The 27,693-nt window shown below is 40.9% G+C and overlaps 1 protein-coding gene across 1 annotated transcript; it reads left to right on the forward strand.

Moving 5' to 3' along the window:
• Positions 1 to 2,426: 2,426 nt before the first annotated feature.
• Positions 2,427 to 27,482, forward strand: LOC307148540 (60 kDa lysophospholipase-like; the record flags this gene model as incomplete). The annotated part of the gene is made up of 15 exons (XM_079854148.1): positions 2,427 to 2,485; positions 3,264 to 3,375; positions 3,794 to 3,919; positions 11,291 to 11,374; positions 12,110 to 12,236; positions 16,400 to 16,512; positions 16,692 to 16,874; positions 17,787 to 17,900; positions 18,831 to 18,944; positions 20,175 to 20,270; positions 20,518 to 20,681; positions 21,599 to 21,685; positions 22,090 to 22,165; positions 22,937 to 23,002; positions 25,966 to 27,482. The coding sequence occupies 14 exons, from the start codon at positions 2,427 to 2,429 to the stop codon at positions 22,958 to 22,960; spliced, it is 1,479 nt and encodes a 492-aa protein (XP_079710274.1). The 3' UTR covers positions 22,961 to 23,002; positions 25,966 to 27,482.
• Between the last annotated feature and the right edge of the window lie 211 nt (positions 27,483 to 27,693).

Genomic DNA, 27,693 nt, shown 5'->3' on the forward strand with positions numbered 1-27,693 from the left:
TAATGTATTAACGTCATTATATGTGATCTGTAAATAAATTATGCTCTGCATCTCTAGATCTAATTCCTATTTTCTGAGCATGTATGCCATGACTTAACTAACCTTTACTAAGAATTTTTTTTTTTTAAATTATAACTAAAATATATTATTTATTTATTTATTTTCAGATATAAATATATCTTACAAAAAATGCCACTTGATTATGCACAAATGTGTTTTTATGTTTAAATATACTTTGGGATAGTCTGTGTTATAGTCCAGTCATTTTATGAAAAAAGGTTGAACAAATTGCAACAGAAGCAAACTCAACTGATTTTGTATCCTCAATATGTCCTGAGTAAGGAAAAAAAAAAAGCCCCGAAGAATCCCGTTAGGGGAAAGTTTCGAAAAAGACCCAAATATAGCCTATTCATACGCCTATTCATTCTTTTTCTTACTTGAATAGGGTAAAAAACTTAACCTTTAGATATCACCATGAAAATTGCTGAGTTGATTACTTACATCAAGACAAACAAAAAATGTATTACAAGTTTTTAAGAGATTGGGTTTGGGGCTGGGTCCATGGGACTGTTTCTAGGGGACGAGTCTGAGGGAAGAACAGGAGACAATGGTAAGGAGAATACAGAAGACAAAAGGTAGGCAAAATAAAAAGTGAATCCCCAGAAACAGTCCCACGGACCCAGCCCCAAACCCCATCTCTGCAATAATAATTAATAAAGGCTGGTTTCTAAAGTACTTCTTCCTGCCTCTGTATTAATGCTCATGGGTAGCCTAAATGGGTTCCATTCAGACCTTAACATTAAGTATTTTACTGTTATGTGCCAACAAGATTCAACAACACATTTTCACGTGGCTATACCCAATGTTTAGATCTGTTGTGGTATTTATGCAAATTAGCACATACGTAATTAGATTACGCACAGTTTGTCCATGTTAACAAACAATTTCAAAAAACTTGTAATACATTTTTTGTTTGTCTTGATGTACGTAATCAACTCAGTAATTTTCATGGTGATATCTAAAGGTTAAAATTTGTACCCTACTCACATGAGAAAAAGAATGAATAGGCGTATGAATAGGAGATATTTGGGTCTTTTTCGAAACTTTCCCCTAATGGGATTCTTCTGGGCTTTTTTTTTCCTTACTCAGGACATATTGAGGATACAAAATCAGTTGAGTTTGCTTCTGTTGCAATTTGTTCAAGGTTGATCCCCATTTTGTCTTAAAATGACTGGACTATTAGTTTATTTGCTTATTTTCAAGGCAAAGCTAAAATAACAGTACAATTTGAGATGTAAACAACTATTTCAACTTCACATTCAGATTTACATTAACCTGTTATATTAGGCTATATATTAATTTGGTAACTTCGTTGAAATTAAGAGGTTCGAATGTAGACTAATTTAGATGGGTGTGAAACACAGCAGGCAGTCGGTCAGAACTGTATGAGTTGAGACACACCAAGCAAGTAGTACAATGGAATGCACTGTAAAAAATATTTTCATGATTTGTTATCACAACTTTTAATCTTTTGTCAAATCAACTTAGATAATTAATGTGGTTCAGATAACATATATTTTGAAGTTCTATTTATTAAACCATAATCTTTTGTCAAATCAACTTAGATAATGTTGTTCAGATAACATATATTTTGAGTTTCTATTTATTAAACCAATCTCTTTGTTGCATTAACTCAATTTTTTAATTTCAATGAACTCAAAATTTTAAGGCAACCAGGTAACTTACATTTTTAAGTTAAAGGTTTCCCAAAAGCATCGTAACTTAAGTAGCACTTAAGCACTGGAGTTATCGTAGATCCCTTAGTGCATCGTAAGAAGACAGTTATGAGGTCACCTGCAGGACAACCGGCAGATTACACCTATAACTTTATTCAAGTGCAATGTGATTATAATATATCGTTTTGATTGTACTTTATTGTACACTTTTATTAGGCTACTCGTTTTTTGTTTAAATGAATGTATAAATGAAATAATAAAAAATTATAGAAAACAAAAAAATAGAAATAATTGAATCTAATAATTGTAATCTAAATTAAATGAATGAACAAAAAAAATATTAGAAGATGTAATATGCTTCAAAGACTGGGAAAAATAGGGATGCATTAAAATAATCTAATGCATCAGGCTCAGCTTGAATTACTGTTACTCCTCCATGGATGCCAGTACCATCACAAATGCCATCTGAAGCACTTGTGCCAAGTAGTGACAAGGCCTTTTCTTCCTCTGCTGTGAGAAGGGGGGACCCATTGGGCCCACCACCTGTTTTATTAAATGTTGTCCCCTGCAGTCCCCTTTTCCTTTTAGCAAGGCTGGCAAAGTCCTGCCACTTCTTCCTAACCTCGTTCCGTGAAATGAATGTGAAACGAAATGAACACGAACATTCGTTAACTTAGGTTGCTCGTAGAAATGCCCGTAAGTGCTAAGATCCATCGTTATCTGGAAACGCAGCCCAGCACAATTCACATGTACAAAATCCGATTCGTAAATTCAAAACACAATTCATAAATGCACAAGTAAGCATATTTCCCCAAATGCTCACACAATGCATCTTACCTAAATAAATGTAAAATGTTTACACAAGTATGTAGGCTATATATCAAGTTCTTGAATTAATTTCCATCACTATGAATGATGTTACATGTATTTATGGATCGTTGATTCTGCATTTGCAAATCGTCACACGTGCGTGGACTGCTTTTAATTTGTGTGCGGTATTTTTGAGACCTTCCTGACATGTTAAGATTCATACATATCATTTTGTGGAGGATGTTCTGTTTAGCCAATCGCGGTAGCTGTTTGTGAATGTAAAAGGTCTATGTAATGTAAAAGTTGTAAAGATCAAAGTGTATGAAGAATAAAGGTGTGTATTAACTTAATTATTTATTAACTTATTTATTACTTATTTAACTTATTTATTAATTAAAGTCACCCCAGAGCGTAGAGCGAAGTCTGAAGTCTGCTGCATCACATTCACTCATCCGCAAATAATTCGTTTTAAAAACAGGAGAGGAGAAGACGCCCCTGAAATCACTCAGAATCTCACTGTCAATAAATAATCTATCTTTTTTGTTTTGTTTTAGTTGATCTAGCTAAACTAACCAATGAGTGACTAATGGTCTTTGCTGGTTCAAATAAGAAGTTTTGCTTTAGCCTACTTTTAGTGCTTGTTTTAATGTTTGAGTTTTTTATAAACTTTAAAGTGTTGCTGTATTGTAAACATGTTCTCCCTTTTTTTCTCCCCAGACTGTCCAAAGAGAAAAAGAGGGTTGTATACAGAATTTTAGAGTACGATCCCCTCCTTGACTCCTCTAATATGACCCCAGCTGACTGGGAAAAAATTGCAAAAGACATTGAGGTGCTTCCCTTTTAACCATCTTTATGTTTGGCTTTGGTCTTATATAGGCCTTATATTTTATATATATATATATATATATATATATATATATATATATATATATATATATATATATTTTTTTTTTTTTTTTTAAACTGACATGAACTGGTCGCACTGTCATATGCTGAGGTAGATATGACTTATACTAATAATATACTTATACTAATTTGTGAAAATAACTGATCTGATCATTTATTTGATTTTTTAATTGTTTTTTATTTATTTATTTTTTACAAAAAAAATGAACATTTTGTAAATTGTAATTGTAGATAATCTTTGGATTTCTTGAAGGTAGATCAGTGAACAGTTCAACAATTCTTTAGTTGGTATGTCAAAATCACTACTGAGATTTTCAAAGTTTGTTCCCCCATGTTCACAGAAATACTACGAGCAATACAATGGTTTTGTTGTCCTGCACGGCACAGACACCATGGCTTACACTTCTTCTGCCTTATCCTTCATGTGTGAGAATCTGGGAAAGCCTGTCATCGTCACTGGCTCACAGGTAACACGTGATGTTTAAAACGTACTCGGTTACTAATGTAACCTCGGTTCTCTCTAGAAGAGGGAACGAGTATTGCGTAAGGTTAGCTTACGCATCGGGAAAGTCTTCTTTCTTCGAGATCTGAAGCCAAAAAATTATCCTTAATTTTGTATACATTGTCAACGCAGTGCAGCAGCCGACAGACCTAGGCAGGCTGTATAAGCGTGCTCATTGGCTGCTCGGCGGCAACTGCTTAAGCCTATCGGTGAGCGCTCTGAACGCGGCAACCAATGAGGGCGCTTCGCGCCCTCCGCACCCTTCTAACCGTCAGAATGGGTGTGGCCAGCGTGTATATATTCAGCGCTCATAGGCTAAAATTCTGGTTTTCGCAGTCTGAAGCGCAAAAGCTCGTGGCGCGACACGGCAGGTTACGCAATACTCGTTCCCTCTTCTAGAGAGAACCGAGGTTACATTAGTAACCGAGTACGTTCTCTTACGAGAGGTCTCTCGTATTGCGTAAGGTTAGCTTACGCATCGGGAACCCTTTGTCAACGCCGTGTGCGCCGAGCATCCAGCCCATGAATCCCAGGGAAACCGGGGAAAACACTCTGCTGGGAAATGTGGCCGGTCGGAGAGACGGGCCAGCGCAGTACAGGCACTTCATGCAGCATATGAAATAGAGCGGCGCGGCCGGTCTATAAACATATAACAGTACAAACAGTAGGGCCGGCAGAGCGAGCCCATACAGTACATAAGCACTCATAAGGGTAGGAGAAAAACGACATAGTCGGTCTCACATGAAGGGAAAAATTCCCGCGCGACAGAGAATAATACGGGCGGCCAGCAGCGCGGGCCAGCACCGACAACAGCGCGTAACGGGAAATAGGAAACAGAGCGGATCAGCCGGTCTGAGTCAAACACTTCACCCTGAGTATAGTACCAGAATAGCGCCAGCATATGAACGTAGTCTGCACACGAGAAATGGGCAGAGCATACATGTCACTTATGCTGACAGTCTTTTTGCCTGTAGGGCAGGAACTTCCAGGTTATAAAACCTCACGAATGTTGATGGGGAGGCCCAGCCCGCCGCCATACAAATACCGTGATTAGAAATTCCGCTGGACCAGGCCCACGACGAGGCCATGCCTCTAGTGGAGTGGGCTCTGATGCCCAGAGGGCACTGCAGGTGTCTGGAGGCATAAGCTGCTGCTATCGCGTCCACTATCCACCTGGACAAGCTCTGTTTCGAGGCGGCAAGACCCTTGGTGCGTCCGCCGAAGGAAACAAAGAGCTGCTCTGAACGCCTGAAAGCGGCGGAGCGCGTGATGTAAACTCTCAGCGCCCGGAGGGCATAGGAGGTTATCACTGTCCCCACTGTCGGATGCTGGCAGAGCCGAGAGGGACATAACTTGTGCCTTAAACGGGGTTCCAATCGCTTTGGGGATGTAACCGTGTCTCGGTCTGAGAATGACTTTCGAGTCATTCGGCCCGAACTCAAGACATGCAGGGCTAACAGATAGCGCGTGCAAATCACCCACTCGTTTGACTGAAGACAGAGCTATCAGAAAAACGGTTTTAAGCGACAGATACTTTAGATCCGCGGATTCAAGCGGTTCAAAGGGAAAAGCCTCTAGGGCCGCTAGGACCAAGGACAGATCCCACGAGGGAACCGAGGGGGGCCGCGGGGGATTCATCCGTCTAGCTCCTCTGAGGAAGCGGATAATGAGCTCATTCCTTCCCATTGCCCGGCCGCGCGTCGTCTCAGCGAACGCTGCAATAGCGGCCACATATACTTTGAGCGTGGAAGGGGATCTGCCCTTTTCCAACAGCTCTTGTAAGAAGGAGAGCACCCGCGGGACCCCGCATGTGCGCGGATCCAAGTTTTTAGTAGCGCACCATTTAGAAAACACCGACCATTTAGACGCGTAGAGCCGTCTCGTGGAGGGGGCTCTCGACTGTGTGATCGTGTTCACGACCCCTTCTGACAGGTCAACGGGTATCCGTTGATCACCCATGCATGCAGCGACCAGCGCTCTGGATGGGGATGCCAGATCGATCCACCGGCTTGGGAGAGGAGATCCTTTCTCACCGGGATCGGCCATGGGGGTGAGTGCGACAGCCTCACTAGCTCTGGGTACCAAGTTTGGTTTTCCCATCGCGGGGCTATAAGCAGCACTGAGTGGTGCGTTTCTCTGATCCTCGAAATGACCTGTGGCAACAGGGAGATCGGAGGAAAAGCATACAGCGGGAGGCTGGGCCATGTCTGGGACAGCGCGTCCTCGCTCTTCGAATAAAACTTCGGGCATTGAGCATTGTCTTTCGACGCAAAGAGGTCGATTTCCGCTCTGCCGAATAGGCGCCAGAGAAACTGGACTGTCTGGGGGTGCAGAGACCATTCTCCCGGGGGAATGTTGTCCCTGGACAGTCTGTCTGGACCGACATTCAGGTGGCCCGGCACGTGCGCGGCTCTCAGCGAGCGCAGCGAGCGGAAAGCCCACACGAGAAGGCGTTCTGTCAGCCTGCACAGATTCCTGGATCTGACACCGCCCTGTCGGTTCACATAGGATACCACGGACGTGTTGTCCGAGCGGACTAGCACATGGTGATCCCGTATGAATGGGAGGAAGCGCCTGAGCGCGTTCTCGACCGCTATCATCTCCAAACAGTTTATGTGGAGGCATTTTTCCCGGTCTGACCACAGGCCAAAAGCCGGTTTGCCCTCGAACAGAGCGCCCCAGCCTGAGGTGGAAGCGTCCGTCGAGATAACTTTGCGGTGTGAGATAGCTCCCATTGTCACTCCCCGCTGGTACCAGTCGGCCGCTAACCAGGGCTTCAGAGCTGAAACGCAGCTCTGAGTCACTCTGATGCGGATACCGCCGGAAGCCCATGCTCTGTGAGGCACTCGGGCATTCAGCCAGCGTTGTAGCGGGCGCATTCGTAAAAGACCCAGCCGAAGCACTGCTGCGGCTGAGGCCATACAACCTAGTAACCTCTGAAATGTTTTGAGAGGTACGGTGCTGCCCGGCCGGAGGGACGCGGCCAGGCGTCGAATGCAGCGCGCGCGCTGTGTCGACAGGCGGGCCGTGTACTGGTATACCTGACCGTCGAAGGCGAATCTCAAGAATGGCCTGTGACGGGGTATTATCAGGATCTGAAAAGCACGCGTCTTTTAGATCGAGAGATATAAACCAGTCCCTCGGGCGAATTTGCGCGAGAATTTGTCTGGTTGTGAGCATTTTGAACGGTCTTCTCATAAGAGCCTTGTTCAAACGTCTCAGATCCAAAATTGGTCTGAGAGCTCCGTCCTTCTTGGGAACGAGGAAATAACGGCTGTAAAAGCCCGACTCGCTCATGGAAGGGGAAACCGGTTCTATAGCCCTTTTGCACAGAAGTGTAGCTATTTCTGCTCGAAGTAGATGTGCTACTTCCCCATTCACTCTGGTCTCGATACGCGCTTTAAAGCGCGGAGGGCGGCGAGCGAACTGCAGAGTATAGCCCTGTTTTACTGTGCTTAGCACCCGTTCTGATGCGCCTGGAATAGTTTCCCACGCTTTTGCGTGTGCAGCCAGGGGCAGAATGGCCTCCGGGCTCCGATCGCCGCGCATCGCGGGCTCGAGAGCTCGAAACGGAGGGGCGGGCGCGGCGCGCGCGCTCTTGGTGCTTAGATACGGCGGATCGCACGCAGCGATAGCTGGCCGTTTTACACACAGTGTCCCGGTGGCTTTAGACGGGGAACATAAAGTGTGAGGCGCGACGCGCGATGGCGGCGTCGGGGGCGAAAATGTTCGTTAGTATGTGTGAGCGCTCGAGGGCGGGCACAGGACTTACATTCAGGGGCGGGCGCGGCGCGCGCGCTCTTGGTGGTTAGATACGGCGGATCGCACGTAGCGATAGCTGGCCGTTTTACACACAGTGTCCCGGTGGCTTTGGACGGGGAACATATAGTGTGAGGCGCGACGCGCGATGTCGGCGTCGGGGCGAAAATGTAGTTAGTATGTGTGAGCGCTCGAGGGCGGGCACAGGACTTACATTTAAAACATGACCGGTCGTGCGAGGCCGTGTGACAGAGCGGGCAGTGAGTAGGTGTGGGCACGGAGAAGTGGACACGTGACCTACTTTTAACACTAAAGCGGCTTTTGCCTGCTTCATGAGAGTGGGCTCTGTGAGAGACACGGGATGTATAGTGCTTGTGTACAGGGGTGAGCACAGACCGTGGGCACATTCACTGTACTAGAAACACATACGGCGTCAGCCGTGCAACCAGACATATGCTCTTTTGAAATTTTTCTGGGTTGCCGTGAGAACGGCGGATGCGCGCAGGCGAGCGGGTAGATACCGGCTCGTTGACTGCGGGGTAAACAGCTGCAGTAGCCGTGGCAACGGGGACTGACAGCGTTAAGCTTCGACGGTGGTCCAGCCGCAGGGCTGCGGGATTTAACCGTCTTTTCTTCTCTCGTGTTTAGACGCTCAAAAATACTCGAGCACCCTGAGAAGGTGTGGTGCGAGAGGCGGGTTCGCTTTCTGTAAGTAAGAAAGACTGGCCGCGAGCTCGGAGAAGCAAGCAGCATAAATTTTTATCTTCCCCGCGAGCTGGGATCGAACGCGGATCTCTCGCATGAAAGCGTATGATTCTGCCACTGAGCCACAGGGGAAAACACATAAGCTTTCAGTTAGCGCGAGCATATAAAAAGCGACCTCATGTGTCGCGTCGGCGTTTGTTTGCAGGCGTGCGTGTGTTTAAAACAGGCTCGTTTACTGCAATAGTAATATTTCCAGTCGCCTGAACTTAAGAGGGGACTGAGAAACGTGTGAGGATTGGCGGTTGTCCAGCCGTAGCGAGACTAACACACTCTCTTCTCTTTTCGCCGGCGAGTGAGGCGCGCACGCTGAACGCTGCTCGTGACCGTCCGCTTTGTCATCCCTTGAACGGCGCAATCTGCGCGGCCCAACGAGGGAGAGAGCGGGCTTGTTTTCTGTATGTAAGAAAAACTAGCCGCGAGCTCGGAGAAGCGAACAGCATAAACTTTAACTGCCGCGAGAGCGGGGATCGAACCCCGGTCTCCAGCTTGACAGTCTAGGATTCCGCCACTGAGCCACAGGGGAGAATACATTAGTACTCGGTTAGCGTCATCATGTCTTGTGACGGCGTTTGCTTGCAGGCGAGCGTGTATTTATAACAGGCTCGTATACTGCAATAGTAACAATTCCAGTCGCCTGAACTTAAGAGGGGACTGAGAAATGTGTGAGAATGGAGGTTATAGTCCAGGCCACGGCGGGACGAAAACACTCTGTTCCCCTTTCACCGGTGAGTGACGCGCGAGGACGGAGTAGCTTTCTTGTAACGTAAAGAGAGCTCCAAGACCGTCCGCTCCTGCCATCCCTTGTGAGCGGCGCAGTTTGCGCGGCTCGAACAGAGGGAGAGGAAACTCGCTCCGAGACCGTCCGCTCCTGCCATCCCTCGTGAGCGGCTCAGTTTGCGCGGCTCGAACAGAGGGAGAGGAAACTCGCTCCGAGACCGTCCGCTTCTGCCATCCCTTGTGAGCGGCGTAGTTGCACGGCTCGAACAGAGGGAGAGTACGGGTATCTATCACATTCGCCTCATCTCCTGACGCGGCGGCGGCGCGGGCAGAGCCGGCGGTTGAGCGGCCGGGAGGGAGAGGGCGAGAGAGAGCTCGAGGGAGAGGTTCCGGCGAGCTCCTCAGTCACAACAGTCTCCGGTGGTCGCTGCGAGCGGCGCTTCTTATTGCGCGGCCCGGCAGGGACAGGCGGAGCGACAGCTTGGTCGAAAGCTTCAAGTCGAGCCCGCAGGGTCGACATTGAAAGCTCTTCGCACTCGGAGAGTGCGGTGGCGGCGTGCCCGCGGCCCAGGTGGAGAGCGCAGAGAGGTGGCGGTCTCCGTTGCTGAGCGGGGCGCGGCACGAGCCGCAAAAACGAGGCGTTTTTACAAAAACGCCTCGTGCTCTTTTAGAGTACACACAGAAACAGTAATAATGTAAAGGATATGTCGCCGGATAGCGTAGCAGGCACGGATGGCTGAAGGCGGCGAAGACGGCCGGCTTCTTCAGGCGCTGTCCTAAGCTTGCTGGTCGCTGGTTTCAACGGCGGTGGCTCTCAAGATCCAGCGATGCGAAGAGCGTCGCTGAAGACAAGAAAATCAGAATTTTAGCCTATGAGCGCTGAATATATACACGCTGGCCACACCCATTCTGACGGTTAGAAGGGTGCGGAGGGCGCGAAGCGCCCTCATTGGTTGCCGCGTTCAGAGCGCTCACCGATAGGCTTAAGCAGTTGCCGCCGAGCAGCCAATGAGCACGCTTATACAGCCTGCCTAGGTCTGTCGGCTGCTGCACTGCGTTGACAATGTATACAAAATTAAGGATAATTTTTTGGCTTCAGATCTCGAAGAAAGAAGACTTTCCCGATGCGTAAGCTAACCTTACGCAATACGAGAGACCTCTCGTAAGAGAACTGACCATTTACTCACCTTTGTGTTGCACATATTGAGCATTTCAGACTACTTATACTGGAGCAGTGTGTTGTGATCAGTCAACCGCTTTGAGTGTGCATCGGGAGGGAATTATTTAAATGAGGGATATTGTGACATGTTTGTTCTCGGAAGAAAACTCAGTGGAGGCATTTCAGGAAGTTCAGAGTCAGTTCCCAGTGAGGGGTCAGCCCTATGTTACCACAGCCCTATGTTCCCACGGCCCTATGTTCCCACGGCCCTATGTTCTCACAGCCCTATGTTCCCACAGCCCTATGTTCCCACATTTCTAAGAATTTTTTTTTACTGAAAATTTTGAAAATTAGGCCCTATGTTCCCACAGCCCCTATGTTCCCACAACCATGTGTTCCCACAGCCCTATGTTCCCACAGTCCTATGTTCTCTCATTTAACTATGTCCCCTATGAAGGGTAGGTTTTAGTGCTTGTGCTGGTACAGGGATAGCCCAATTACATCCCAGACAAGTCTCCCTCCTGTGAGGGGTAGGTTTAGGTATGTTAACTAATTAAGCCCTAGTCCCCTATGAAGGGTAAGTTTTAGTGCTTGTGCTGGTACAGGGATAGCCCAATAACATCCCAGACAAGTCTCCCTCCTGTGAGGGGTAGGTTTAGGTATGTTAGGGTTAGGGCTGTGGGAACATAAGGCTGTGGGAACATAGGGCTGTGGGAACATAGACATGCTCCCCTTAGGGATATAGAGAGACTTTGTGCTTTATAACTTTGCAAATCTTTTTCATGCTCAAAAAGCAACATTACATGCTAAAGAAAGTCAAAAAGCATAATAGGACCCCTTTTAAAATTATCTCCAATATTAACATTTAACTAGTGGTCATCAAAAAAGCATCATGTTAACTTCACTATTAGCTCACAACCATCTTATATGTTGCAGCTGCCCATCTACGAGTTGAGGACTGATGGGAGAGACAACTTCTTGGTGGCGCTGTTGTTAGCAGGACAGTTTAACATCCCTGAGGTGAGTTTTATATTCTCTGTGAGTGTTTGTAGCCATTACACATTCAGTATGTGTAAGATTGTCCAATACTTGTGATGTTAGGACTGCAGTTATAAAATAGTTTTCATTCAGAATGTCATTATTAAAAAGGATAGTTCACCAAAAAATGAAAATTATGTCATCTTTTACTCACACTCGAGTTGTTCCAAACCTGAATTGAATTTCTTTGTTCTGCTGAACAAAAAAGAAGATATTTTGAAGAATGTTTGTAACCAAACAGTTGATGCCCCATTAACTTCTATAGTATATAGTATTTTTTCCATACTATTGAAGTCAATTATGCCTCACAACTGTTTGGTTGACCATATTCTTCTAAATAACTTATTTTGTGTTTAGCAGAAATTCAATTTAGGTTTGGAACAACTCGAGTATAAGTAAATTATGACAGAACATACTTTTTTTGTGTGTGTGAACTATCCCTTTAATTAGTTTTAGCATTTATATAATTTTATTTTAAAATATGAAAGATATTTTTTTTAATAAAATACAGGAAATAATATTTGAAGAAATGTAGATTTAAGTGTCCTTTGAGATGATTATATGTTATGCAGTACATTTTGTTTCTGCCATGCCAATGAAGCACAATGATACTTTATTATACATTATCGTAATAATATTATTATTATAAAAATAATTATAAAACAGATTAAATTGAGTGAAGGACCAGAAATAAGCTCTTTTTGTCTGTCTTCACAGGTTGGCCTGTATTTTTATCAAAAGCTGTACAGGGGCAACCGTGTCACCAAAGTGGACTGTGCAAGCTTTGACGCATTTACCTCACCAAACCTGTCGCCATTAGCCGATGTTGAAATCGACATCAAAAGTGAGTCCAGTTCTGACAACATTTATACTCAGTCTTAGTACCATATGGGTCTATTTATAGATTAGTTTTTCTAAAATAATTTAATTCACACAAAACATTTCTGCCATAGAAATTCAGCATGTACTGGTTGCTCTTTTCTATGCAATTAAAATGATCTGCGAATGAGACTTTGAAAAGGATAGTTCACCCAAAAATGGAAATTCTGTCATCATTTACTCACCCTCAAGTTGTTCCAAACCTGTATGAATTTTATTCTTCTGCTGAACACAAAAATACGATTTTGAAGAATATGGTTAACCAAACAGATGATGGTCCTCATTGACTTTCATAGTAGGAAAAAAAACAACACAGTATAGAAGTCAATGGGAACGTGAACGGTTTGGCTACCCATATTCTTCAAAATATCTTCTTTTGTGTTCAGCAAGTCATATAGACTACTCTTATTATACTTTATGGTGCTTTAGAATCTTTTTTGAAGTGTGAAAGCCTAATTGTATGATTTGGAACAACATTGAAGTGAGCAAATGATTACATTTACATTTAGTCATTTAGCAGACGCCTTTGTCCAAAGCGACTTACAAATGAGGAATACAGCAAGCGAGTCATCATGAAGAGGCGAAACACAACACAAGAAGTGCTCAAAAGATAGGCAAGGTCAGGCATTGCTTAGAGTAGCACAAGCCAGAAAAGGGAGGATTTTTTAATTTTTCTTTTTTTTAAGAGGTTAAGTACTCACGGAAGAGATTACACTTTAACCTTTTCTCTTTTTAGAAGCAATCACAAACATGTGGAATAAATAGTTGAGTAGATGTTATGCATATTTGGCATTAAACTTAAAAAACTCTCCATCGGTAGTTGACAATTTATTAATTAAATGTATGTGCATTTATAGAGGAAGATTCATCATTGATATACTTTTACAGTTTATATGATCAGTTCTTTTAAATTTTATTTACATTTTTAGTACTTTTGTTCTGTGTTTTTGTCACTTATATTAATTTTTGCTTTTTTTATGTCTATCTAGTGTTTAATAATTTTTATTTCAATTTTAGTTTTAGTTATTTTAGTACATTGTAACGAGTTACAGTTTAAAATATATATTTATATTTATAATAAATTTTTTAGTTATTTTTTTAATTGACTGTAGCAGAATTAATAGTATAATTATTTAATCAGTTCACCCAATGAAAAGATTATTAATCCTAGGAAATATATTTTGCTTCGTGTCGGGGTCCTGATCAGCCTGTCGGGGTTGTATTCGCTATAACAACCGTCTTGCTCTACATTATTCCTTATACATATATATATATATATATATATATATATATATATATATATATATATATATATATATATGTATATGTATATATGTATATGTATATGTATATATATATATATATATGTTTATATACACACATATTCAGTTGTTCAAAAGCTGTTCAGTTTAATAATCCTGTGGAGAGAAAAATGAATTACAAATTACAAATATTGTACTGCTTATTGTCTTGTGTAGTCTCAAAATTAACAGTAGTTTATACAAACGGCATATGTAATAATACCAAAACACAAATGATTTAGAAAAAAAGAGTTAAATTTTTAGATAAATATATTATGTGCATTACAGGACACTGCTTGAAATTTAATGTCAACTCCCTGTCACGAGATAATCAGGAAATATAAACGAGGACTCAATTGCAGGAAAACAAAGGTAAGATTTTAATTAACCAACCAAACAAAATACAAAGTATAAACAAAACTCCCACGTGGGGGAAAAACCAGAACAAATACTAACAAGGCAAAAACACTAGGAACAAGAAACAGGAACTTAGACAAACGAACCAGCACCGGACTGAAAACACAAAGGAGGCTATAAAGGAAACACACACGAGGGTAACGAGACAACAGGTGAGGAATGTTAATTACTAAACAGATAACGAGAAGGGAGGAGCTAACAATTAGACAGAAAGCACATGGCACAGGAATAATCAGGAGCCATGGCTCACATGAAACTAGACTAACAAAACACGAGACAGACAGGAAATGTCATAGCTCTGTCACCACACAGAACTAGTAACAAAAGCATAAGTGACAGAACCATGACATTACCTCCCCTCAAAGGGGACGCCACCTGGCGTCCCCAACTCAGGGACATCAAACAAAACCAAAAACACACAAGAAAACAAACAGACCAGACAACCACATCAGAAACATTAAACCAGGTAGTGCAGGCCTACAGGGCGAAGCAGGCTGTGTAGGCGGCCAGGGCGGAACAGGTCGTGCAGGCGGCCGGGGCGGAACAGGTCGTGCAGGCGGCCGGGGCGGAACAGGTCGTGCAGGCGGCCGGGGCGGAACAGGTCGTGCAGGCGGCCGGGGCGGAACAGGTCGTGCAGGCGGCCGGGGCGGAACAGGTTGTGCAGGCGGCCGGAACAGGTCGTGCAGGCGGCCGGGGTGGAACAGGTCGTGCAGGCGGCCGGGGCGGAACAGGTCGTGCAGGCGGCCAGGGCGGAACAGGTCGTGCAGACGACCAGGGCGGAACAGGTCGCACAGACGACCCGGGCGACCCTGGTGAAGAAACCCCCTCGGACGGCCCAAGAACAGTCTCTGGATCGGCAGACATAGCATGAACGGTCTCTCTATCAGCAGAAATGACAGGAACAGTCTCTAGATCGGCAGCCGTGACCTGAACAGTCTCTGTATCAGCAAACCTGACATGAACAGTCTCTGGATAATCCGATGTGACGGGAACAGTCTCTGAATCCTCAGACGTGACCTGAACGATCTCTGGATCATCAGATGTGACGGGAACAGTCTCTGAATCCTCAGACGTGACCTGAACAGTCTCTGGATCATCAGATGTGACGGGAACAGTCTCTGAATCCTCAGACGTGACCTGAACAGTCTCTGGATCATCAGATGTGACGGGAACAGTCTCTGAATCCTCAGACGTGACCTGAACGATCTCTGGATCATCAGACATGACGGGAACACTCTGACTCATCAGACATGACCTGAACAGTCTCTGGATCATCAGACGGGACGGAAGCATTCTCTGATTCATCAGACGTGACCTGAACTCTCTTCTTCCTCCGCTTTCGTGAGCGGGTAGTCTCTACCAGCTGCTCTACAACCCCTGGGGTCTTAGCAGGGAGAGTAAAGCCCTCTGGAACCCTCAAAGTAGGATCATCCAGGACCATCGGGGTTGGGACCGCCGAAGTCAAAACCTCCAGAACCTCCGGGGTTTTCTTCCTCCTGCGATGATCAGTACGAGACGGTGCAGGCAACCCTGCCTCTGGGAATACAATGGCTGGCCACTCTGGAAGTTTCCTCTCAGGATCCAGAGCATTGATGAAACCCCAGAAGTCAAACTCCTTCAGTACCCCCATCTCCACTGCACTGAGTGGTTTGTCAAGTGCAAAATTAAACAGGTCCTTAAGGGCCGTCTTCCCCAGGGTCAGTCCCTCAGCCGCTGAGCTGAATCGTAGGGCAAAGTCTCGGATATTCATACCCTCTTGATGGAGAGAAACCAACACATTGAATTTCATAACCCGTTCATATTGAGGACAAGAAATCGAAGGGCCTGGTGACTGGTATGACGTTTTCCGCTGAGTCCTCATTCTAGGCTGGTTCGTTCTGTCACGAGATAATCAGGAAATATAAACGAGGACTCAATTGCAGGAAAACAAAGGTAAGATTTTAATTAACCAACCAAACAAAATACAAAGTATAAACAAAACTCCCACGTGGGGGAAAAACCAGAACAAATACTAACAAGGCAAAAACACTAGGAACAAGAAACAGGAACTTAGACAAACGAACCAGCACCGGACTGAAAACACAAAGGAGGCTATAAAGGAAACACACACGAGGGTAACGAGACAACAGGTGAGGAATGTTAATTACTAAACAGATAACGAGAAGGGAGGAGCTAACAATTAGACAGAAAGCACATGGCACAGGAATAATAAGGAGCCATGGCTCACATGAAACTAGACTAACAAAACACGAGACAGACAGGAAATGTCATAGCTCTGTCACCACACAGAACTAGTAACAAAAGCATAAGTGACAGAACCATGACACTCCCTTATTATTAATGTTGTAGTGTTATTTATTTTATGCAGACTTGTTATTTTGAGTATTATGCTTTATTTCTTACTCTTTAGTTAACTGGGACATTATATTGCGGCCCTGTACAACAGAAAAATTCACTGTCAACCCACAATTGAACTGCAATGTGGGTGTCCTTCGACTCTTCCCAGGAATCACTGATGAGACAGTAAGGCCGTGTGGTTATGTCTGCCTTTATTTGCCACAAATTTTTCCCAAATCTCTTCATTCAGTCCATGAACATGTTAATTATGTTTTGCAATGTTTAGTAAATAGTGACAGAAGTTTCATTCTCGGCTGAACTTTTGGAAGTTCCAGATGTTTAAATGAGATTCATTCTCTCATCAGGTCAAGGCCTTCTTGCAGCCTCCTATGGCTGGGGTCATACTGGAGACTTTCGGCAGCGGTAACGCCCCCGACGGTAAGAGCCTGATGGCTATAATCCGTCAAGCGTCAGATAGAGGAGTCATCATGGTCAACTGCACCCAGTGCCTCCGTGGCTCGGTCACAAGCGCATACGCCACTGGCCAGGTATGGGAGTTTGATTAAAGGGTTTGTTTACCCAAAAATTAAAATTCTGTCAGTAATTACTCTCCCTCATGCTGTTCCAACCCCGTAAGACTTTCGTTCGTCTTCAACAGAAATTAAGATATTTTTGATTAAATCTGAGAGCTGTCTCACTCCTTCATAGGCTTCTATGTAATTTGACATTCTGCCGGCCCAGAAATTTAGTAAAGACAATGTTTAAAATAGTCCAAGTGACTACAGTGGCTCAACCTTAAGTTTATCAAGCGATGAGAATACTTTTTGTGCGCAACTATTTATTTTCTTCTGTGTTTCTCTGAGTGAGTTCACGAGAGCGCCACGATGCATGCGCGAGAACTGAGAAGATGACGCAGATGGGTCTCGATGTAATGTTTAAAATGATTCTAAAGTGTGCATTTCATGGATTTCCGAAACGTGAGAAATTAACAAGACAACGTAAAAGTGCCTTACCAGTGCCGCAAAATGAATGGTTTACCTTTAACACTTTCCCATCAAATGATCGTGAGCGTCCTCTTCTCAGTTCTCACGCGCACATCGTGTTGCTCTCATGAACTCACTCAGAGGCCCAGACAGAAGAAAATGAATAGTTGAATAAAGTCGTTATTTTTGTTGTTTTTTTGCGCACAAAAAGTATTCTCGTCGCTTGATAAACTTAAGGTTGAGCCACTGTAGTCACTTGGACTATTTTAAACATTGTCTTTACTAACTTTCTGGGCCTGCAGATGCAATTACATAGAAGCCTATGAAGGAGTGAGACAGCTCTCAGATTTCATCAAAAATATCTTTTTTTTGTGTTATGAAGATGAACGAACGCATTTTTGGGTGAACTAACCCTTTTAAGAAAGGCCTTATATGTGGGTGTATTCCAGGAGTGTGTAATTTAATATTCCCTCTCAGGCTCTGGCAGATGCCGGTGTGGTCGCTGGGTTTGATATGACCCCAGAAGCTGCTCTTTCAAAACTCTCCTATGTGCTGGCAAAACCAGGCCTCAATACAGAAGATAAGAAGAAGGTATGGAAAAATGTCTTTTAAAAAAAATACATTTAAGCCACATTTGGGTCAATAACATTTACACTACCATTCAGAAGTTTGGGGTCAGTAATAAATATTGTATCACGTTTTCCACATAATATTAAGCAGCACAACTGTTTTCAATATTGATACTAATTATAAATGTTTCCTAAACACCAAATCGCCATATGAGAATGATTTCTGAAGGATCATGACTGAAAACTGAAAATCAGAACCTGAAAATCAGCTTTGCCATCACAGGGATAAATTACATTTTAAAAATATATCACAGCTGAAAACAGTTATTTTTACTTTTACTTTTTATTATAATAATATTTCACAATGTTACTGTTTTAATTTTTGATCACTTTAAATGCAGCATTGGTGAGCGTAAGAGACTTCTTTCATTGAAATAAAATCTTACCGACCCCAAAGTTTTGAATGGTAATGTATTAGTAAATTTTTTTGAAAATCAAATATAAAATGCAAATGCCAAGTTCTTAGTCCTTGTGTTCACGTTTGTTTCAAATATATATATTTTTTTTAACTTTTATACCATTTTCAAAAAAATTTAAGAAATGTAATGTGGTGTAACCATTAAGTAAATAGTAAAGTATTAAAAATGAAAAAAAAAAAATATATATATTTTTTTTTCAAGCTAATAAGTTTTTTTTTATTATTATTATTATTTATTTATTTTTTTTATTAATTAATTGGGAAGTCACAGTACATGGCATTTTACAATCTGAACTAACTTTGCATAATGAATAAAAAAAAATTGTTTTAGATATTTTAAGAAACGTATTGACCTTGATAGTCTATTCTTTATTTTTGTTAGTAAAGTAGTTTTATTGTAAATAATAATAATAAGATAATAATTATTACTTGTTTTAGATCACTTATTAATTAAGCATGTTATTTGTTCATAAGATGATGCAATGCAATCTGCGTGGTGAGTTGACCGATGATAGCAAAAAACCAAAGCTCAGCGACAGTCGCTTTATTCAGGACATCGCCAAATCCCTCAGCATTAGCTGTGATCAGGTAATGTAACCTACACTTTCTCTCCTTCTGACTTTGTTTTGCACTTTAAAAGAACAGGGTTGTGATTATTGACAACAACAACAAAAAAATGTAATCCCAATTTCTCACCCGTGTTTGCACCGTTGTGTTCTTTCCTTAGACTCGATGATATGTAGCACTGCAATGTTGTCGTAGGAGTTTTCATCTCTTAGTCCTCCTTTTTGCTCTTTCAATCGCATAACTTACAGTGCTATGCATAAGTTTAGACACCCATACTAAAGTTGAATAAAAAGAGGAATAAAAAATAATCTTTTGGAAACTGAACTTAATGCCTTAATTTAAAAAATTAGGAAAAATCCAACCTTTAAGGACACCAATTTTCTTCGTGAATGAATAATGTATTATAAATAAATAAATGTTCTTCCTTAAAATACAGGGTGCATAAGTTTGGATGTTAAATTCCCATAGAGGCAGGCAGATTTTTATTTTTAAGTATTTTTAAGTTTTTTTTTTTTTTTTTTTTTAGGATACTATGCATCCTCCTGATAAAGTTCCCTTGGCCTTTGGAATTAAAATAGCCCCACATCATCACATAGCCTTCACCATACCTAGAGATTGGCATGGTTTTATTTCAGTTAGCCTAATAGCTAGTTTGATTTGCATTGAGAGATGATCTTATGGAAAGTACCCCATGACAATCTCTAGGTATGGTGAAGGCTATGTGATGATGTGGGGCGATTTTAATTCCAAAGGCCAAGGGAACTTTATCAGGATGCATAGTATCCTAAAAAAAATAATAATAAAAAAAATACTTAAAATCAGAATAAAAATCTGCCTGCCTCTATGGGAATTTAACATAGGGGTGTCCAAACTTATGCACCCTGTATTTTAAGGAAGAACATTTATTTATTTACGATACATTATTCATTCACGAAGAAAATTGGTGTCCTTAAAGGTTGGATTTTTCCTAATTTTTTAAATTAAGGCATTAAGTTCAATTTCCAAAAGATGATTTTTTATTCCTCTTTTTAGTCAACTTTAGCATGGGTGTCTAAACTTATGCATAGCACTGTATGTCTACATTCCATCTCTGTTTTCACAAAACGACACGAAACAAACAGTTGTGCTAGTTTGGTGCTCTGCATTTTAGTGTAAACTATGATGATTACAAGATGGTACAACTACAATCATATACTGAATAAGAAGAGGCTCAGATGAACAGATCAACTATAATATTACTGATGTCCATAGGAGCTTGGAGCCGTACGAGATGCACTAACTCCCACTCTGGTCTGCGTCGCTGCTAAGGCCGGAGACATTGAAGCTTTAGAGGCCCTAAGGGAAATGGTAAGATATTGATACCTGTTTGGACACCCATTTAGAAGGGCAAACACTACCTGTAAAAGTGTAATCAAATAAATGCAGCCTATTCCAAACTTTTTACAGTTTGCAGTGTATGCCTGCAACTTTTTTGTATTTGAACATTTTTTATTATATTAAAAATGGTCCTGGAGCATGCGAACCAGTCAGATGTGCTGGTTTGCAGTATTAAATGCAGTCTAGAAAATTAGCGGATTCATATCTTTCTATATAGGGCTCTGACATGATCACGGCAGACTATGATGGCCGCACACCACTCCACGTCGCTGCATGTGAGGGGCATCTAAAAGTGGTGGAGTATCTGCTGAGTAAAGGGGCCTCAGTCTATGCCAGAGATTGCTATGGTGAAACACCACTTCACAATGCTGTGCACTGCAGGTAGGACTGATTTAATAAAATAAAAGACTGATTTAAGTGTCCAAATACTTTTTAGGGGCACAACAAATAATTGCCTTAATTTCAAAGTTTAGAGTTAACTAATTGCAGTGTAATTTATACAGACAGTCTTTAAGGCAAACTAGAGAAGACCACTGCTTTTAAACGGGTGGTTGCGACCTATAAAGGGATCACAAGTAGGGATGCACAGATAAAAATTTTGGCTGATACTGATTACCGATAATTCTTTATATTTGAAAGCTGATAACTGATATAGTGGCAGATAAACCCACATCCAATTTTTTATGTAATTTTTGAGAGCCTGATTACAAAAACAAAAGTCTCAAGCATGTCCCAAGCACACAATTATAATGTTCTAGTTATAATTTCATGTAGCTGATATGACAGACCTTTGCTGCATGTTGTACTTTACTGAATTTTCCTTTTTGATTTTAATCATATTTCAAGTAATTCAAAACCATCATAGCGAACCTTGCGCATCTGAAGTGTCTCAGCTGAAGGAAATAATCCATTAGCCATAATTGATCGGTTTTAATAGATTGGCCAAATCTTCTTATCAGGCCATAACAATAACACTACAATGAACATTTATCGGCCGATACAGATATGGTGGCTGATATATCTTGCATCCCTCTGTTCTGATGCAATATAATTATTCATAGTTAGCATAACATTTACTCACCCTCATTGCAAAACAATAGCTGTGTCCCAATTAAGAAGCGGCATCCTCAAAAGTGTGCAAAGTTCAAAGGTCACACCTTCGAAGTCCACAAAGGTCGAAATGAGCATTGTTAGACGGGATGGCCTAGCAACTGTGACAGCTGGCTTTGATGAGCGCAGTACAACTGGCAAAGTCAATTAAACACGTGTGACTGTATGTCATTTTTCTATGTCTGTAGGCATAAGGATGTTGTGAAGTTGCTGAGGAAGACTGGAGCTCATTTTTCCCCGGCTCAAATAGTTGATGCTGGAACAAAGTTGCACAGGTCTCATTTACATACACACATTTCCTCACGATCAATCCTTCGCTTATTGCTTTTATAAACTTGTGGACACCGCAATTTGATAAATGACACAAATGTCGGTTTTATTTTTATTAGTAGTAGCAGAAGTAGTACTTTTTTTTAGTACTGATTTATTTCATTACAATTCTTCCATTTAAGTAATGTTCTGTAGTTAAGCTTAAGGTTTTTAAATGGCACATTAAAGTTCAGTGGATATGGTCACAAATATGAGCATATCTGTTTTTTTGTGTGTGTGTGTTTTTTTTTAAATTAATGTACAGTTCTGTGTATTGAGCACATACCAGAACTGTCTGTCTTCAGTTTATGAACTTCCTGTGTTGCGGTTGATGATTGAGCGTTTAGAGATTCTAATGTGTGTTTTACAGTCTTGCGGCGAGTGGCGACTCTGAAGGATTGGAGATCTGGAAGTTAGCTGGGGTTGATCAGAAGCCCACTGAAGTGGTGAGTTAATAATGGAGATATGTGTGGAATACAGAATTATAACCAAACATTTGATGCCTTCAGTGACATTTTATTCTTATAACTGTTTGAATGGAGAAACAAGACATTATTTGTTGCATTCAGTATTGCATTGTCTAAAAAAAATAAGAGTTCTGCATTGTCAAAGCAATGACAAAAATGGCGATATATTTGAAAGATGCTTCCTGTAAACCAGGGGTGTCCAAAATCAGTCCTGGAGGGCCATTGTCCTGCAGATTTTAGCTACAATTCCTCAACACACCTGCCTGGAAGTTGCTAGAGTGACTAGTGAGACCTAAACTGAGTTGTATCCTCATTTACCATTCCCTACATTACTCCACTAATATCGTATACTTGAAGGAGTGAATGAAAATGAGTGAGCAAATTCGGACACTAAGAGCTCCAGAAGGGAGACGATTGAATTCATTTAGCATGACCCTCACAGTGCATTATGGGTATTCTCTGGTGGTTGAGTATGCATCAGTTGTAGACTTGTTATTGCAGTGCATTATGGGATTGAATGAGTGCACTCGATAACATCCAGTGTAGTTTCGGACACCAATACAAATGGCTGTCCCCACAAATAGTGCCCTAATTAAGGGTATTGGGGTCGATTTTGAACACAGCCCTTGATTACCTGGTTCAGGTGTGATGATTGGGGTTGGAGCTAAACTTTGCAGGACAGTGGCCCTCCAGGAGCAGGATTAGACACCCCTGCCGAAACTTTAATTAATGGGCTTCTCTTACATTTAGGCAAGTGCCACTGGAAGCAAGTAGACTGTTGAGTTCTTACAACAGGCGGCACAGTACCAAACTCAGGTAGGGAACATACAGATATATATATATATATATTGTAAGAACAATGGGTTGTACATTAATATTAATATTAATATTAATATTAGCTCAAATTATCTATTGGGAATTTTAATAATTAATCATGAATATGATTAATATTTTGTATGTTACAGTTACATTAATTTATCGCAGCTGAACTAGATTGATATATGAACGATTACCATAACGGGTTATGGTTCGTCATTAATACATCAATTGTTCTTATTTCAGCTCGAAGTTATGGGATAACTTTAATGGAATTAATTTAGTTATCAAACAATCTGTTTGTCCAGCGAACAGATTGTACGTAAGATTAAATTAACTCTCAAGGAAAATTATCCTTCTTACAAACACGAGAAAGAGTATCTTTTCCAGGCCTTGAAAAGACACTCTCGGTGTCTGTAGACTAAAATTAGGTTACTTAAATCGTAGCCTACCAAGATAAAGCATATAGCTAAGATCGAACATTTCAGGGACTAAGTAACATGGGCAATTAAATCAGAGTCAGTCAATATGGAATTTAATAATTGGACCAATACATCGAACTAAGGAATATATCAAACTACACAATACACACGGATTATATGTCTATGTACATAAAATACAGTTAAACAATACAAGATAACGAATAACGAAAATGAGAGAGAGAGAGATAGATAGATAGAGAGAGATCGGAAGATGCGAGAGATGGAGAGGATGAGCGAGCGAAAGTGAAAGCAACCTGTGCGATCAGAGAAAGCACAGTTTTAGGCAGACTCACAGACAGCAACCTTTTGACAGACAACAAGGAATCAGATCACCTTGAAAAAGGGAAGATACAACCTTAAACAGCATTTAGATTTCGAGACTTGCATGTGGTCTGTTGTGGTGCTGAGGCAGGCGCGCGCGCATGGGCCTTTGTTCTCTCATGCGTCTTCAGGTGAGCGCGGCCGCGGGATTTTCAAAAGAGTCTTTTCTTTGAGTTGAAGTTGCTTGCTGCGTTTGCTTCGCTGAGTCCGAATACGAAAGAATGCTCCCTAAAAGGGAGCCATGGGTCTTCTGAAGAAGAGGGTTCGTAAAAGCAGGAGAGAGAGAGGAGTTTCTGAGTCGGTCTTTTATGGACAATATGGGTTGACGCCTCTGTTCGCGCGAACAACCAATGAACGTCCAAAGGTCTGAAGCGGGAAAAAATGTCTTTGTCTCTGGGGCCACGCCCACTCGGATGAGTCATGAGGAGATGAGCTTTGAGCTGTTCGGCTCCCGAAATATGAAAAAGTGTAAAATAATGCACATTACTTCATTCTGCTATCGAAATTCGACTCTGTTAGATTGAGAGAATTTCAACGATATCACACACGTCATATGAAGATTAAGAAAATCAAGTTACATAAGATATGCATATTTACAAGCATTTTAAAGTTCGTTACATGTCTAGAAATAAGATTTACCCAAAATGTGTTGTACCCTATAGGGTACAAATGGATATGAAGCTTGAGGAACTAAACACGGTACACACCTGATTTGTCTAACCTTATTACCAAAGTTTACCAGAATACACAAACTACACCACGTAAAAGAAAAATTATGAGATGGGAAATTACATCCATGTTTACATTTCTTCGGTGGTTATGCATATAGAAAATTTAGGATTTAAGTAGAAAATGTAGGATTTAAGTAGGAGTAAAGATTACCACGTTAATTCTGCTCCACTCCTAAAAAACCCAGTTGACATTCCATTAGGCAATAAAACACAGTTCAACACATGGGGGAAGGGATTGCCAGAGAATGTTAGTGAACCTTCTCTAACTAAAACACTATTGATTAAAGAATACATTTCAAAACCACACCTCTAGAAAATCATAATTATATGATCAAACAAATTACTAACATGCATACAGGAAGGTCAAACCCAAATCTGAGTTACATACATTAAAACTATATTTCTATAGGAGGATGTTTGTGTGTGTGTGTGTGTGTGTCTGTGTGTAGAAAGTTTCAAGTTTCGTTATCTCTCTGTGGTCCAGAGAGGGGAAAGGGGGGGTTCGGAATGTCTCTGAGGTGAAATTAGTGTCGTAAAAGTCAATTTGTTTCAGTCTTTATGGAGCCTGGCGTATGATTTGTAATTTCGAAGTCAGGAGGTTACAAGCTCTGATAAGTTTAGCAAAGAACGTTTTGGGCAGGAATGTGCTTAGAAAACACAGAGAGTCCGAATTTGTTAATTCAGAATCAAACGAGCGAATGATTCAAATAGCCAATGTTGTTACAATATATATATATGGGTCACTGACATGTCACTCTTTTTTCCATATCTATTAATGTATTCAAAAATAGTAAATTACATCATTTTCATGTAAAATTTCATGTTCATTTTACATTTCATGTTGTGCAATTCCTCAAAGACATCATGATACTTGTAAATTAACTATTATTATTATTATTATTATTATTACATATAATAATATTTTTAAACTTTAACATTACATAAAAATACTTTACCCTTTTAAAGAAAAACTTTTAAAAACTTTAAATAATGATATAGATGTTTACATCCACAGTGATACGGTTATGTTATTACCTTTTACTTAATGGTTACCTCACATGCCATGTTTTAGAGTCAACATATTGAACTTTTTCAAAACCATATAAATCCTAAATTTGAATTTTTTAATTTTAACTAATTTTATTTAAGTCTTAAATGAAAATTGTGAATGGATTTTGAATGTGCTGCCATCATGTTACATTGAAATTTCATTGGTTTAGACAAAACAGAGGATAGTGCTGAAAACGGCATGAATGTTTTTTTTAAAGTAATTGTTTAAATGCATTAAAATGTGCATCCAGATCATTCCATATAATAATAATAAACATTGTGACGGCAATCTACATTTTGCATATTGAAAATTGCATAACTTCCAATTAAAGTGCAGAAATGCAATGCTTACATTATTCTCTTTCTGTCTGTTCTCTAGAAAGGCGAGTTTATCGAGTTTACTGCTTGTCCAAGATCTTGAGGAGGCCGTCCTGCTAGCTGTCGCTTCCTGCCCTGCTATAATCATACTTATATCATTCTTATTTTTAGCAGACATACAGTAGATTTCCCTTACTTAGACTCTAAAGGGGTCATATGATGCTATTTTAAAAGTTCAGTATTTTGATTATTGGGTGTAATAGAATATGTTAACATGTTAAAAAATACATTATTTCTCACGTACTGTACATTATTGCAGCTCCTTTATTCTAAGTCTATCTGAAAACCGCTGATTTCTACAAAGCCCCTCCTTCTGAAAAGCTCAGAGTGCTCTGATTGGTCAGCTGACCCGTTGTGATTGGCCAAACACCTCAAGCGTGTGTCGGAAATATAACATCCCTTACCATAATAGCCAGCTTCAACTTTTTATAAACACACAGTTAATAATAATGTTGTTGGCTTTACCTTATCAGTTCAGGCCCGAGTCAGATTCAATTGAAACCAACCAAGAAAACATCTCTTTATGTGAGAATATTTAACTGATTGTATACAGAATTACACATTAAAGGAAAACATTTAAAAAACATCATATGACCTTTTATGATAAACATACATACAGTTTTTATGTGATTTCATTTTATAATCATTTATAATCATTAGTCATTTATACACTCTTGAACATTACATAAGAGTGTTGATTTGTTTTGTGAGACACTTGACTGCCGTAAGGCTATCATCCAATGCCAATGTTAGAAACCCCCTCTCAAATGACGCTGGTACGCGGTATGACAGAGGAGACCTGTTCTTTTAAAGAGCATGTAGAAGGGAAGCTTTTCAAAGCATGTTTTGATAATGATCATGAAGGTTTGCTTGCTTGTAATCAATCTATGTAATCCAATATTTTCATAAATGATTAAGAGGGGGGAATGAAAAATCTGAAGATTTTCAATAAATCAATCATACATACAGTATATATGATTTAATTTTATAATCGTTTATAATCAGTCATCTAAAGGGATATTTGTCTTCATGGGAGGAGATAAGAGAATGTCTCAATTTCAAGGTTTTTAATGTAACGATTGCACGGATATATTTGTGGCAATATCCAATACATTGTATGGGTCAAAATTAACAATTTTTCCTTTATGCCAAATATCATTAGGATATTAAGTAAAGATCATGTTCCATGAAGATATTTTGTAAATTTCCTACCGTAAATATATAAAAATGTATTTATGTGAGTGGATGCAGCAAAATCGTGAACATAAATGGACAACTTTTAGGAGATTTTCTCAATGTTTCGATTTTTTTGCACCCTCAGATTCCAGATTTTCAATAGTTGCAATCCCGGCCAAATATTGTCCTATCCTAACAAACCATACACCAATGGAGAGCGTATTAATTCAGCTTTTATGAGATGTATACATTTCAATTTGACTTTTGTGACTGGTTTTGTGATTCATGGTCACATACAGTATGCAACTAAGATTATTCAATAAACTCTGCTCTTTTATTATCATCACTTTGTCGTCTGCTTTCTTCTCTGGCTTTTCCAGTCAAATTCTCTGAGGCTGTGAATATGAGTGAGTCCTGAGGAACCAAACAAGACTTTCTGTTGACAGGTTTTGCTGGGTTGCACACACCAGTCAAACGGATATCTTTTGACAAGATCCGGCGCCCGGGACTGGATTTTATATAGATGTGAAAATGTTATATGTAGGCCTACATT

The sequence above is a fragment of the Squalius cephalus genome (assembly GCF_949319135.1).
Source record: "Squalius cephalus genome assembly, chromosome: 20".
Classification (NCBI taxonomy): domain Eukaryota; kingdom Metazoa; phylum Chordata; class Actinopteri; order Cypriniformes; family Leuciscidae; genus Squalius; species Squalius cephalus.